Source organism: Bacillus rossius, chromosome 1, assembly GCF_032445375.1.
Source record: "Bacillus rossius redtenbacheri isolate Brsri chromosome 1, Brsri_v3, whole genome shotgun sequence".
NCBI classification, from domain to species: Eukaryota; Metazoa; Arthropoda; class Insecta; order Phasmatodea; family Bacillidae; genus Bacillus; species Bacillus rossius.
In genome coordinates this window covers 378562632-378575754 of record NC_086330.1, presented here as the reverse complement: position 1 = coordinate 378575754, position 13123 = coordinate 378562632, and the positions used below count along the sequence as shown (strand labels likewise).

The 13123-nt window shown below is 41.2% G+C and overlaps 2 protein-coding genes across 4 annotated transcripts in view; one reads left to right on the top strand and one right to left on the bottom strand.

The window, feature by feature from the left end:
• Positions 1-13123, bottom strand: part of LOC134528565 (protein Rae1) — a 36116-nt gene that overhangs the window by 9032 nt on the left and 13961 nt on the right. Inside the window, exons 4-7 of one of the 2 annotated variants that reach the window (XM_063362300.1) lie at positions 12676-12921; positions 11125-11278; positions 5128-5258; positions 4259-4453 (exon numbers count right to left, since the gene is read on the bottom strand). In XM_063362300.1, coding sequence (XP_063218370.1) covers positions 4259-4453; positions 5128-5258; positions 11125-11278; positions 12676-12921 — 726 coding nt within the window. Of the gene's footprint in view, positions 1-4115; positions 4454-5127; positions 5259-11124; positions 11279-12675; positions 12922-13123 lie in introns of those variants that run through there. The other variant, XM_063362301.1, reaches the window with a different exon arrangement.
• Positions 1-13123, top strand: part of LOC134528564 (mannose-1-phosphate guanyltransferase alpha-A) — a 57574-nt gene that overhangs the window by 33466 nt on the left and 10985 nt on the right. The window contains exon 8 of one of the 2 annotated variants that reach the window (XM_063362298.1): positions 10628-10831. The exons of the other annotated variant lie outside the window; for it this stretch is intronic. The gene's annotated coding sequence lies outside the window, so the exon portion shown is untranslated. Of the gene's footprint in view, positions 1-10627; positions 10832-13123 lie in introns of those variants that run through there. 2 annotated transcript variants of the gene reach the window in all.

Below are 13123 nucleotides of genomic sequence, written 5' to 3'. Positions count from 1 at the left end.
AATTAAAAAAAGTCAAGTCATGATATTATGAACTTTTTACTTGCAGTTCAAGCAGTTGTTTGATCTAAATAAATCCTAGCTTTTGTTCATCAATAACTTTACCATGATGGTGATATATTTATTTACGACCTATTAAATTTAAGAACAGACACACTTAGTTAAAAAAAATGATGCAAGTTCAAAGTATATAATTCTGTTAAAAGTGGAAGAAGAGTACTCGTGGTTTTTTTAGGTTACGGCAGACACTTTCATTTTTCAGTAATATCGGCTGCAAATCAACAAGTGGATCAAGCAAAATCGACTTGTGCATATTCGTATCGGCGCAGCTCTAGCTTTTCCCCTGAGGCTCTGCACACTGCGAGAGGCCAGATAGGCAGGGCCCTTAAGAAAGTAACTGAGAACACGAGTGGGTGCACAGACAGAGCAGAGACGTGGAGAATCCACAAGCACTACCTTCGACACAGATACATTTTTTTCTTATATACACTATTATTAATTAATATTTATTAAAATTTTTTTACACTATTCTTAATTCAAATTTACTAAAATTCATTTCCTATTTTTTAGTTTGGTTTTCTATATCAAGTGTGTTTTTTTTTTAGTTTTTTAAACTATTATTTATTTTTTACTTTTTAATTTGGTTTATTGATAATTTAAAGTGATACTTCTTTATCGACGTATTCAAGAAATTTTATAACAATGTAAAAAAACTTGATAGTTATTACATCAATTTACTATTAAAGTAGGTTTTGAATAGATATTGGCTGCAGTTAAAATATTCCATTATTCAATTTGCAAAATAAGGTTTTTGTCAATTTATATAATTTCACAAGAAAGAGTTCGTACATGAGCAAAATGGTTTTCTTTAGAATGTGCGAACTCTTTTCTTTCAGTTTGTCTTTGGCGCAATATAAAAAACGCCTACCAAATATTGTGCCATTTAATTAAATGAAAAGTGAGAATGGGTTATGATTATTGTGAACAATATATTTTCTTGAAGAGAATATTACAGTAAAACCTTTTTGTTGCGACCCCATTTATTGCGACCACCTCTCTATTACAACCTGATTTCGAGGAACCGTGGAAAAATTGCCGAAAATCTGAAGAAAATCGGACAGAAAATAAGTTTCTTGTGGTGAGTAGCGTGTTACTGCGTTTCTCTTGCCGAGTGCCGACTTGTTTTAACTGCCACAGCGAAGTTTATTTTGACAGCTCAAGCAATTATCTTTTCCTGTGGGTTGATAGAAAAAGGTTGCTTCATCAAGCATAAAAAAAAAAAAAAAAAAAAAAGGCTACGCCACTTATTCTCCACGCAGGAAACACACTGGCTGCCGTCTGTCTCCCTTGCATTTATCTTTCTTCTAACATTCCACGTCTCACCTCTCGCGCGAGCAATAACGAAGCGACCACGCATTTGGCCGTTTTATGCTTTATTTGGTGACAGCAGCTTGATTTTATTCGGTATATTCCTTTCCATTTCGTTTATACGACCGATTTTTGAGGAACCGTGAAAAATTTGAGCAGAGAAAGTCGAAAATTTGAGTAAAATCAGCAGAAAAACAAGTCTGTTACACTTTGTTGGGTGCTGTGTGTTCACATTTATCTTAGGGAGCGCTGTACTGTAAGCAGGCAGGCATACAAAAGACGGCTAAAAATAGATACCACCCCTCTAGACTGTCCACGCTAGCCAATACCGGTAAACTGCGCGCATCACCTGATAGCATCTGCGCTGGCGTCTATTGCCATCCCTGTCCCGTGCCGAAGTATTAGGTGCTTCAAGTGTGCGTGAGAGATAAGATAAAGAAGGTGAAGAGAGAGCGAGCCCTGTCAGCAAGTGTGTTTGTGGGAGGGGGAGACAGAGATAAAAGAGAGCGAGCCCTGCAGCAAGCGGAAGTAGCGAAGGTCGACATTTACCGTCACTCTATCACTAGCTAACGATGCTGCTGGTCGCCAGCCCCCCCCCCCCCCATTTTTCCCTCTCTCTTTCTCTCTCTCTCACACACGCGCTTACCCTACTTCTCTACTTCTCGCATTCCTGCACGCCAGCCGGACAGACCAGAGCGATAAGCACTGCCAGACCACCCATTGTCACGGGACGCAACCTTTCAAACGCCACACTAATACAGCCCGCAAGAGACATAATAAACCTTTAGTAAAAAGTTATCATTTCAACACTAAATCGTCTGTTTTTTCTATACAAAGATGGTGAAAGTGGACACGCTGCACTGTGTTGAAATTTTTTTTCCTCGGCAACGAGAGCTCCAATATTGCTTTCTAGAGTATCGTTTTTTTCGGGAGACATCGTGCTATTTACCGTATTTACTCGTGTATAGCGCGCACCACGATTTTTGCAACAAATTCCAAAGAAAAAAATTTGTTTTTCCCGTAAATAAATTGTACTAACATTTTGTGGTACCTGTTAAGTAATTACGTATGAAACAAATGATAATTTAAATTGATGTGTGGTGATGCGTCAGGAAAATACTTAAACTCTGCTGTGTAGACGGAAGATAATGAAGCGCTGTATCGTCACAACTGGTACGTGGGCGGGAGGGAGGGAGGCAGGCAGGAATGTGACACGGAGGACTAGATGACTCACCGGTAGCAGCTGCGACAAAGCGAAGGAAGTGGAAGGGGGGGGGGGACTGGTGTCAACATTCTCTCTCTCTCTCTTTTTTATTTTACTAGCTGCGTTAGCTTTCTGTAGAGGGGGAGGTCTAAAAATAAACAAGAGACCTGCGAGCTTGCGCGCGCACGCGTGTGTGTGTGTGTGTGAGAGAGAGACCAGGTTGTGTGTGTGTGTGAAAGAGAGGCCTTGTTGCTTGTGCGTATGTGTGGGGGGCTGGCCAGAAACGTCACACGTCACCGGCAGTTAACGACTTCCACTCCCCCCCCCCCGCCACATCTACTCACTTTTTTTTTCCCCCGTGTATAGCGCGCATCCTTATTTTTTTCCTTTACTTGAGGGGAAAAAAGGGCGCGCTATACACGAGTATATACGGTAAATACTGTAATATGAATTTAAAAAGTTGCCATTTTTACACCATAGACTATTTGAATATGAAATCTATACGAACAAAGGCGATTTTTTTATGTAGGGGGGGGAGGGGGGGGGGGGGGGGGGGGGTAAAAATTGGCCCGAATTCTCTATTGCGACCATTTCGTTTATAAGTCCGTTTTTTCGGAAATCGTGAGGGGTCGCATCAGCAGGATTCTATTGTATATTTAAGTTTGAAAGCTTGTAAATTCCTTGCCAAAGATGACTGAACTCGAACTTGGTGTGAAAAGTGACATATTTTGACCCCTCCCTCACCGCTTAATACACCATTCATAATATGCCAATTTTACGGGAGAAGGGAGGGTGAAATGAGCATTTTCTCAGAGAAGGTTTTTCAAAGGAAGGGAAGTTGGGGTGTTATAAGGGAGGACACTAGATGGTTTGTCTGGGAGGGATGAGCTAACCTTGAAGAATGTTACCGAGAGGAGGGAGGGGTGAGCTTATGCGTCCTGAAGCCGCTGCCGCCAGCCAGCCGGGCGAGCTTCGTGTGCGCCCACTCGCGTTGCAGAACCTACTGCTGCCATATTTTTAAAGGAAATGTCCCATTATTTTTTTGTTATTCTTACATGAACATTATTGGAAGTGTTAAAGCTGACACAAAAATACCCTGTGTGTTAAAATTAACAGATTTTAATGATCTTTCATTTCGTTTTTTTTTTCTTTCTGATTTTCACATTTTGGTCAAAATGTCCAATTTTGTGACGGTTCCCGAGAATGTATTCGTAAAATCACTGCTTCGTTAAATCCGGGGTTCTAGTGTATTTAACTACGGAAAGCAGAAAACATACATGTAAACTAACACATATTTTCTTTAGAGGTGACCTGTAGGGCGACGGACTTGTCATGAAGGTTGAAGTGGGTTTAAAGCAAAGCCGTCTAGCATTGTGAGTGACAGCATCCTGCCATTGTACGGCTGGTTTCTTAGCGAGTAGCGGTTTGGGAAAGGGGGGAGGGGGGTGTGAAATGAACTGAAAATTTCGGAAAACATCCATTACGACACCCCCTCTATTACGACCCTATTCCTGGGAACCGTGAGGGGTCGTTTCAGAGAGGTTTGACTGTATCTATATTTGTAAAAATATGAAAAAAAAAAAAAAAAAAACCTGAAATAAGGACTTTAAATGTTGTTTCTTTCGTTGAATAGAGAAACACAATTACGTCTTTGTTTCATTTTACCAATTAACCAAGAGTGAACAGTACCTTGGACCAGTCGTAGCTGACGGCGTAGGCGAATATCTGGCCGTTGCTGTTGAAGCAGCAGCGCGTGATTGGCTGGTCCATGGGCTCCGAGGGCTTCAGCTTGGTGCGCGCGTCCTTGTCCCAGAAGCTGAATGTGCCGTCCGACCCCACCGTGGCCAGCGTCCCGTGCACCGGGTGGAACGCTATGTCGTTCACCTGCCGGCCGCAACGACTTGGTGTAAGTTTTTGGACACACGCCATTGCTAAGAACTTTTTCTGTTGAAGAAAAACTAAAAAATAAAATAAAGAAACAAATAAATAAAAATACCCAAAAAAAGACAAAAAACACACAAAATTAAGCAAACAATTGCTGTTGTCAACAAGGATATGAACCCCACAAAATATTCCGTAACAGGAATATGGTCAACAAACAAAGAAAAACAATAAAAATGTACTAAGAGAACGAAAAAAAACCCACAAATGATGACAACACAACACAACACTCGGCACATCTGTATGCAGCCATAGAGACTGTGATGAAACATCTCACACAGATCAGGAAGAGATACGCAAACCAAACAAAAAATGCAGTTGCGGTGAATTGAAATGGGTAAATCGCTGAAAATGAACTTTGCATATTATGTGATGCTAAACTAATGTCATAATAAAACCAGATCAAGTATGACATTGTAATAATTTTTTCCTACAGAATGTAAAAAAATTTTCAAATAAAAAAATTTGACTTGATAAAGACACTGCAAATTCACTTGAACGTGTATCTAAAAAAAATTCCAGAAGGTTAATTCTCTCATGACATTTTACATTTAACATAAACTGACATGGAGAAGGTAAGGAACAAAAAAAAATAAATATATATATTTTTTACTTACAGCATATATGTCCTGATAGCCATTAGGAGCTCCATTTGAACGATGGCACTTAAAAGTGAAGTTGTCCTTCGGGTTCTGAGGGTTTACGTATTGGATGGCAACACGACCTTCCACACTCCCAAGAGCGTATCCTGAAAGGAAAACGGATTACATTTTAAAATCACTATCATTGCATTTGTTGATTTCATCATCAACACACTGCAGCCAAAGTTATCATGCTGTGGCAGAACACGAAAAACGTCTCCGCAAGTTGTAAAAGTGCATAATAATTATTATTTTATTTTTATTTTTTATAGCGTGAAAGAATTTCCTAAACTCTTTTGTCATGTATTTTACTACCCTCTTTTATCGCATAATTCTCGCACCCATATTTTTGGGCGTCAAAATTTGGATTTAAAAAAAACCTCTCGCGTAAACGTTGCATGTTTTTGGTTCCGCTATTAGATTCCGAGCGCTTTGTGTGGTTATTTTTTCCCTATAAAACAATGTATTTTAAAATAGAAATCTAATATTTATTCGGACATTACCTCTTACTTATTTAATTAACGGAAATACGTAGTTGTCTGATGTGTAAATTTTCTTTTAAAACCGTTTTTAAACGTTTTCACTAGGGATGGGACGATTCCAAAATTTTCGATTCCGATACCCGATTAGCGATTCCTTAAAAAATCCTTTGATTCTCGATACTCATCTAGTTAACTTAATATTAAATAATTCAAATTATATTTGCAACATTTTTTTTCAGCCTTCAATACATATATGATGTAGCATACATCATAAATTCATATTTATCAAATTTGAGTACACAACTAAGTTATTAACATTAACTCATATAAATGTTTACATCATTAGGAGTTAATGGCTCATATGTCAAAGGGGTCAAACTAATCTAAAATTTGTTTTGTAATATAGAATAAACTATAAAAAATATTTTAGGCTTTCCTTGAGCAGTATAAATTATTTTCGTTCATACAACTTGCCAAACTTAGAGAAGGGTACAAATTAACTAAAAAATTTGTGAAATGTAACAGTAACAAAATTAAGCAACAACTAGAGAACTAGCAAATGAAAGTTGACGTCGACCCAAGTGTCGCCCTAATTTCCGCAGTCCGTTATGTTGTGCCAACACCTTCTCCTGCCCGTGGCAGAGGCGTGTAGTGTAGCGCGAACAAAGTGCAGTGTCAGTGCAAGGTGCAACGCGACGATCGGCCGTGAGCCGGAAGTGCAATAGCCGCCCGCGCGGCTATTCCGTGAGAGTTATGGAATCAGTGTATTTTCCCCTCCTGGGACCAATTAGTTACATGAAACTATTAATTATATTATATTTAAAATACATTTTATAAACCATCCTTCCTGTAATGTTTGATAAGTCATTTTGTTTAATTCTTGTTGACCGCGCGACAAGGCCGCAGTTCGAGCCCAGACCGTCTGCCGCGCTCCGCACGGTTCGCGCGCGAAGTTCCGGCGGGGAGGGCAGTTCTGGCGTCGAGGCTCTCGGGGTTGGACGCGCCGCGCAACACGAGGCCATCATCCCTCAACCATTGAGGATCCGTCATTAACTACCGGTCCATTCGAACTCGTTCGCATTGTCGTTGAAATCCGCCCCAAATTTCGGTGATAACAAGTCTGCCGTGTAACGGAGTAGTGAAAGAGTTCACCGCGTCCGCGTGATCGGTGCGAGGGAGCGAAACTGTAAATATTCAGTGTCTTAGTGTATCTCTATGCGTAATCCGTGTCGACCACTGATTGGTCAGTAATTGTACTGTGTGATTCGTGTTGTGTAGGCTAGTCTGTAAACACCTTTTAGTTCGTGCTCATGTAAACCGGGCGTCCCGCACCAGGAATACTATCGTCGTGTACCGGATCACCGATTGGTCAGGAAATGTACAGTGTGACTCGTGTTGTGTAGGCCAGATTGCAAACATCTGTGCGTTCGGAATCAACCAGAAAACGACCACTAGTGTGTTAGAGCCGTGCCCATGCACTCGCAGACGGAAAGGGCTAGGATTGAGACAGCGCCATGTACTAAGGGGAAGGTGTAATTAAATCACAACAAAGTTAACTCATAAACTCTTCATTTCGTCGCCACTGTCTCCCGCCACATGGCCAGGAACCCGTTCAGAGCTAGTCGGACCTAACAAACCATACAGGAGATAGTTCAGGTGACAACAAAGTGTTGTACTTGATTCTGGTATTTCAGCGTTGTGGTAACAACTCAACAAAATCTATAAAACACTGTTGACCAACTAATCATAATCGTCACACAATTCGAAAATGAATGTTTGTTTACAATTTACCGTTTTTTGGCGCGATTTAAAATGCTTGTGCTGCCCGGTACGGCTGGGTGACGAAGTAAAGAGCAACTATATGCCAGCGCCCCCGGCTGACGTGGTATGGCCATTCACGTAAGGCTGATCCAAAACCTTGCTATCGCACTGGGTTGCTGAATATTAAAGATGTTATGTGGTGGGCGCCACCACGTGGACCCGGCGAGACTCTTCCTCCTGGTCGTGACGTTGCCCGTGTGAGGCGAGACACGCAACCCTAGTTACCTACGGTGGCCCTAACACCCGCTCTCAGCGTCGGGTACGCTATCACCATGTGGTCTCTAGGCGTCCCACACTCCATACACTTCTTAAGGACACACGGGGTTAGAATGAAAAGATGGAGACTTCAATGCGCCTGAGTTTTATTCCCTCCTTCCTCTTACATATTTACTTATTAAGCGGTTAAAAAGCCAACGGAATGAATCAGCTTAGAGGAGGGCCAGGTCACCTCGTGGCCTGGCCGACGATTCGCAACGCAGTCGATTTCAAAAGCCCGGCTGAGCAGAAAAAATATTTACGTTAAAGAGTCTTCCACCCGGAGTAGGCCTCGAAGCGGTTAAAAGCGGTTCAGAGAAATTATTACACGGCCGGATGCTAAAAGATCAGTTCTTACCAAGTATTGAAGGCGACGAGGTACAGCACGCGTCCGACTCCGGGCGGTTCCAAGATTAGACTCCTGGCTAGGGGGTGTCATGGCGCCTCCTTCCGCTCCCATTACCGTTAGCTGTTCAATTTACGTTTTTACTTACAATGAAATCTGAATAAACATTTAGTAAATCAGTATTAATTAAGTTACTGCCTCTGCTCCTTCCACCTAATTAACAAAGCTAAATAAAAGAATTACAATAATGAAAAGTTAATTTGGTAGTTCTCTTAGCGGTCGCTTGTGGCGCTGTAACGTCTGTTTAGAAAAATGGACCTGCAAACATACGACCCTTGGGAATTAAAAGATAAATAAAGGTTGACAATTCTTATTTAATAATTAGGATTTACGGGGAAGCCGCACCGACTCTAATTACTGGCCTCTTGTATGGCCGCAACACACACACTCACCTACACACGCTCGCCGTCGGCGGGACGTTTGAAATAGAGGGTGCTGGTGGGAGGGAGGGGTGCTGCCGTGGACGGGTCACATCGGGCTTAGGAGGGGCGTAGCCCTGGACGACGTCAACCTGTTCGCCCAATCATCTGCTTGCTTTTGTATTTATCCGGTGTCGCTGTTCCAATGTGACGTCAGTGCCCCGAGCAGTGTGCGTAGGCTTTAAAACTTCGCCTGTTTGATCTACCCAAACATTATGCCAGAAAGGAAAATAAACCCCGTAGTTTTGCGTATTTTTACAGTATAATTTTGGGTTTAACATTATAACGTGAGCGTGTGTAAGCTTTTGTTTGCTTTAGTACATTTATGATTAATGTTCAGTGGCGGCCATGTTGCAGTGTTTGTTTACCAGTGACGAGACAAGTCTTTTACCCAGTATTTAAATTACGCGTAAAAACACTGCGATTTCGCATTTTAATACTCAATTTCGTGTAATAACGCTGTGTTGTGGCGATTTCGCGTTTATCGTCGTTCAATTGCGATCGCGAAAAGAACAGGCCACTACTAATACGCAGTGATCATTTTTTTATAAATAATTTTTGTACTTTGACTTGTGTATATCATCGACCCAAGTTTTAGATATTGTTTATTTGGGGAAATATGACTGTTATATATGCGTCTAGTCAGTCATAACCCCACTCAAAGAGTCGTTAAATAATTGTATCTGACAGATTTGCAATGTTGTGAAATTATTTTTTTGCTACATGCGGGAATCGACTTTTATCATCGATTCTCGATTATCAATTATTAAAGTAGAAATGGTAGGTATCAATGAAATTAGGAATCGGTTTTCCCATCCCTAGTTATAACGTTCATCTTTTCGTCTGCCTCATCGCGGTGTACCGCTTACAAGAATGTAGCCAGCGCTCGTTGTAATCATTAATGTTTGGTTATGTTGCTTCCCGTATAGAGCGCGCACACGTAGCCGAATATCGATATCTCGTCGAGTGCATGCAGCACTCTCTCTGTCGAGTGCCGAGTTAACTACATCTGATAGCCCACACTCTTTCGTGGTGTGTATACGGCGATAGTTACGTGTTCGTTCGGCGTGCATTTGGATCACAGATTTTATTTTTCTATTTGAATTTGAAAGGTTTTTATTGCATGACGTATTAATTTAAATTATTGTTTCTTTCACGTTTTAAATAAACGTACTTTCCATGAATTGGTTTTGTTTTTATGAATAACTTTATCTAACCAGTGTGCACATCACACAGAGAAGCGAAAGTCTAACCCACCGGTCGGTTAAAGGCTTCCCCATTATTAATGCAATGATAATACACTTAAAAACTTAACAAAAATGTTATATTCCAGGGTTCTCACAGACAAGGGAAACAACAAAACTTGATTTGAAAGCAGCATTAGTTATATACTATATAAAATATTAATGTTCTTAACCTTGATTATTTTTTATTATAATTTAGTGAGCCATTACCCATTAATAATCTTTATCATTGACATTAATTAAACATAACGGATACAAACAATGTGTATTAATTTGAAGCAAAATCATATCAAAGTTGGCAAAAGAAATACATTTGTTCTATTTTTTTTAGACTGGCAGTGTTTGTAACATAAAAAAATTTTACATAACTGTCCAAACTGTGTATTGAATTTTATCTCTTATCTTGCTAGATAGACTGACGACACAGGAAACACAGGGAATAGTCAGGGAAATTGGCACAAGAAAGTGTGTGGGAACCCTGTATTTAGTATGAAACAAAGTCAGATACAGAATGTTTCATCTCGAAAGACCTTCTGTCCACTTAACTAGTGTCAGTAATAATTACTGCATTTATTGAAGATTTAAGTAATAGAAATTATCCCTCCGACATTAAAAAAAAATTTATGATATTGTAATATAGGAATGTATACATAAGATTTATGACTGCAAATTTTTGAGGTAAATAATAGCATTTTTTTTACAAGGTTTAGAAAGAGAAGGAAAGCTGTACACATAAATAATTATTGGCAAATATGGTTTTCTCTCCTGTTGTGTTGAATCAAGAATTTAGTAGGTTTAGGAAAATGTTTTGTCAGTAATAATGAAGTGAGACTGGACTTTTTCTTTTAGGTGCATCCAAAATACATACGTATGAGACCAAAGAAGCAGGACCACCAATCGTCGGCTCGATAGAAAGGAACCACTACTTGTGGTGCAACTATCTATGTCGTACTGCCATAATTGTGGATAAAACATTACTTACATACTCAGGTTTAGAGCAAAGCTGTTTGCCAATGAATGAGCATGAACAAATTAAAGAGACATTTCTGAATATTTCTGTGTTTATATGCAACAAACTTACGTAAAAAAATCACAAAGCATGAAATGGCATCATGTTTGGGAAAGTTTCTGAGAAGATAAATATTTGTGAGTCTATTAAGAAAATTTTTTTGAAAAGTAAGAATATATATTGAGAGTGAAACCTAACTAGCATTGGAAAGCTATGTATCTATTAAGAAGTGACATAAGTTCATGATGTATGCACCACTTTTGGTATGTAACTGTAGATTATTGCACTGAAGGCCAGCACTCCACAATTCTGGAGAGTGTCGCTGATGCTGAAATACCTGTCGGCTGCTTCTTCTTGTCCCTGAATATGGAGACGCAGCGGTGTTGGTACTTGAGCGGAGACTCGATGCGCTTGTACTCTTGTGGCTTGTTCTCAAGTTGGTAGACGATGAGGCCCCGCCCGGCAGTGCCAACCACCGCCATGGGGAAGTCCTGCGACAAGAGCCCAGCTCGAGAGTTGCTCGCTCAAACACTACCCACATTACCTACGATGATAAAACATTTCGCTAGACAAAATGGTCATCATTCGTTTCTTTAAACCACTCACGTTAAAACCTTCAACGCCACCGTAAAATCCTGCAAATAAAATACTGAAATTGCAAGAAAAATTTTAATGCTTACCAAACGTACAATTTTTTTTTTAAAATGGTTACATTAAAATATAACTGCATTAACTATGTGCTCATGGTCATGCCTTTAAACCACGTCAGAATCTAAACTTGTGACCCCATTTGCCCCAACAAATATTGCATCAGCCTTGTGATACGTACAGGGTGCCGCACTGAGATATTGCCCTTGGCATGTAGGACATTAAAAAAAAAAAAATTTGTATCCTTTTGAAATGTAGCTTAGCTATGCTTGCAAAGTTAGAGGCTGACCTGAAGATGGTGAATGCAATTTCAACCAGAACACTGAAGATCATTTCCTCAATCCCAACACTGCTCAAAACACCTACTTGTCTTGTTCAAATCCGACAATGCATACAGAAAAACCCTGTGTTGTCCACAATACCTGTTTAGTTTCATGGTTGGGTCCACCTGTTCGACATCAGCTAATTCAGGCTTGCTCCTTGTGGGTTTGTTTTTTGCATTCTTGAATTTTTTTTCTAGGGTAAATAGCGCAAAACTACAATGGCGTATGTCCCAAGAATTGTATTAAACCAAAATTCAGCACTGCATGGAATCTCTTAAAGAGCAATCTAGTTTTTTTTGTCTGCCATCTTGCGGCAAAAATATTTGTGCATAGCATAGCACATATCATGCATAACAAACAAACATTCAAGTATAACCTTAAAAAACAGAAAAATTTTAGTAAAGGATGCCTGCCCAATTATAAACTGGTAAATGGAAAAGACGGGTGATACCTGAATGGATGAACTAGTACTTTTTTTTTTTACATATGTACGTGTATGTTTTTTTTAGTATAAGTTGGAAACAATTAAAATAGTAAATCCAGAAAATTGTAGCAACCAATACCGGTACTGAAACGACTAGATTTGTACACCACAAACGGAAGTAGACAGTGAACAACGACATTGTCCCGGGCTGCGCCCTTCCGAGCCCGACGTGCCACCGCCTCCCCCCCTCCCTCCACCCCCACCCGCCAACGTGACGTCAGTGCTCCGCTCCCGAGAGTTGCCGAGCGAGGACGAACGGGCAGTGAGTCGCGAGCGCTGCGAGAGGAAGGAGCTCCATGCACCTGTCAGCGCTACAGGGGGAAACGGGGCCTCGCCACACACGGGCTAACAGAGCAGCCGGGTCCACGTGCCCTAGGCTTCGACGGACACTCCGACCCCCCCGGTTGCGGCGGCCGCAAGAAGGGCACCTCACCACGTCAGCGCAGTACACCCGCTCGGGCAGCGTGATGGTCATCATGGGGGTGGGGGAGCGCGTGTCCCAGAACTTGAGGGTCTTGTCCCAGGAGCCGGTCATGAGGCAGGAGTAGGCGGGGCTCTTGACCCAGTGGCAGGTCTTGACGGGGGCGTCGTGGGCCGCCACCTGCAGCGTCTGGTTGGTGTTCAGGTCCCAGCACTTCACCATCTTGTCGCACGACGCCATGAACACCTTCGTGCCGTCCTGCAACAGAACACTCCCCTTCACTCCAATCCCTTTCCCAATCAAACATCACTCAAATTGTTTTTACTCGTAGATTGAAATTTTTTTTTTGACGCGATAACGTCTCGTAAACCGATGAACGCCGGCTGCACGCACGGAAAAGTAGGCTCGTCGTCACGTTCCGCCTGAGCCCGAGCGTGCAAGAACCTGGCCGACCACAAGT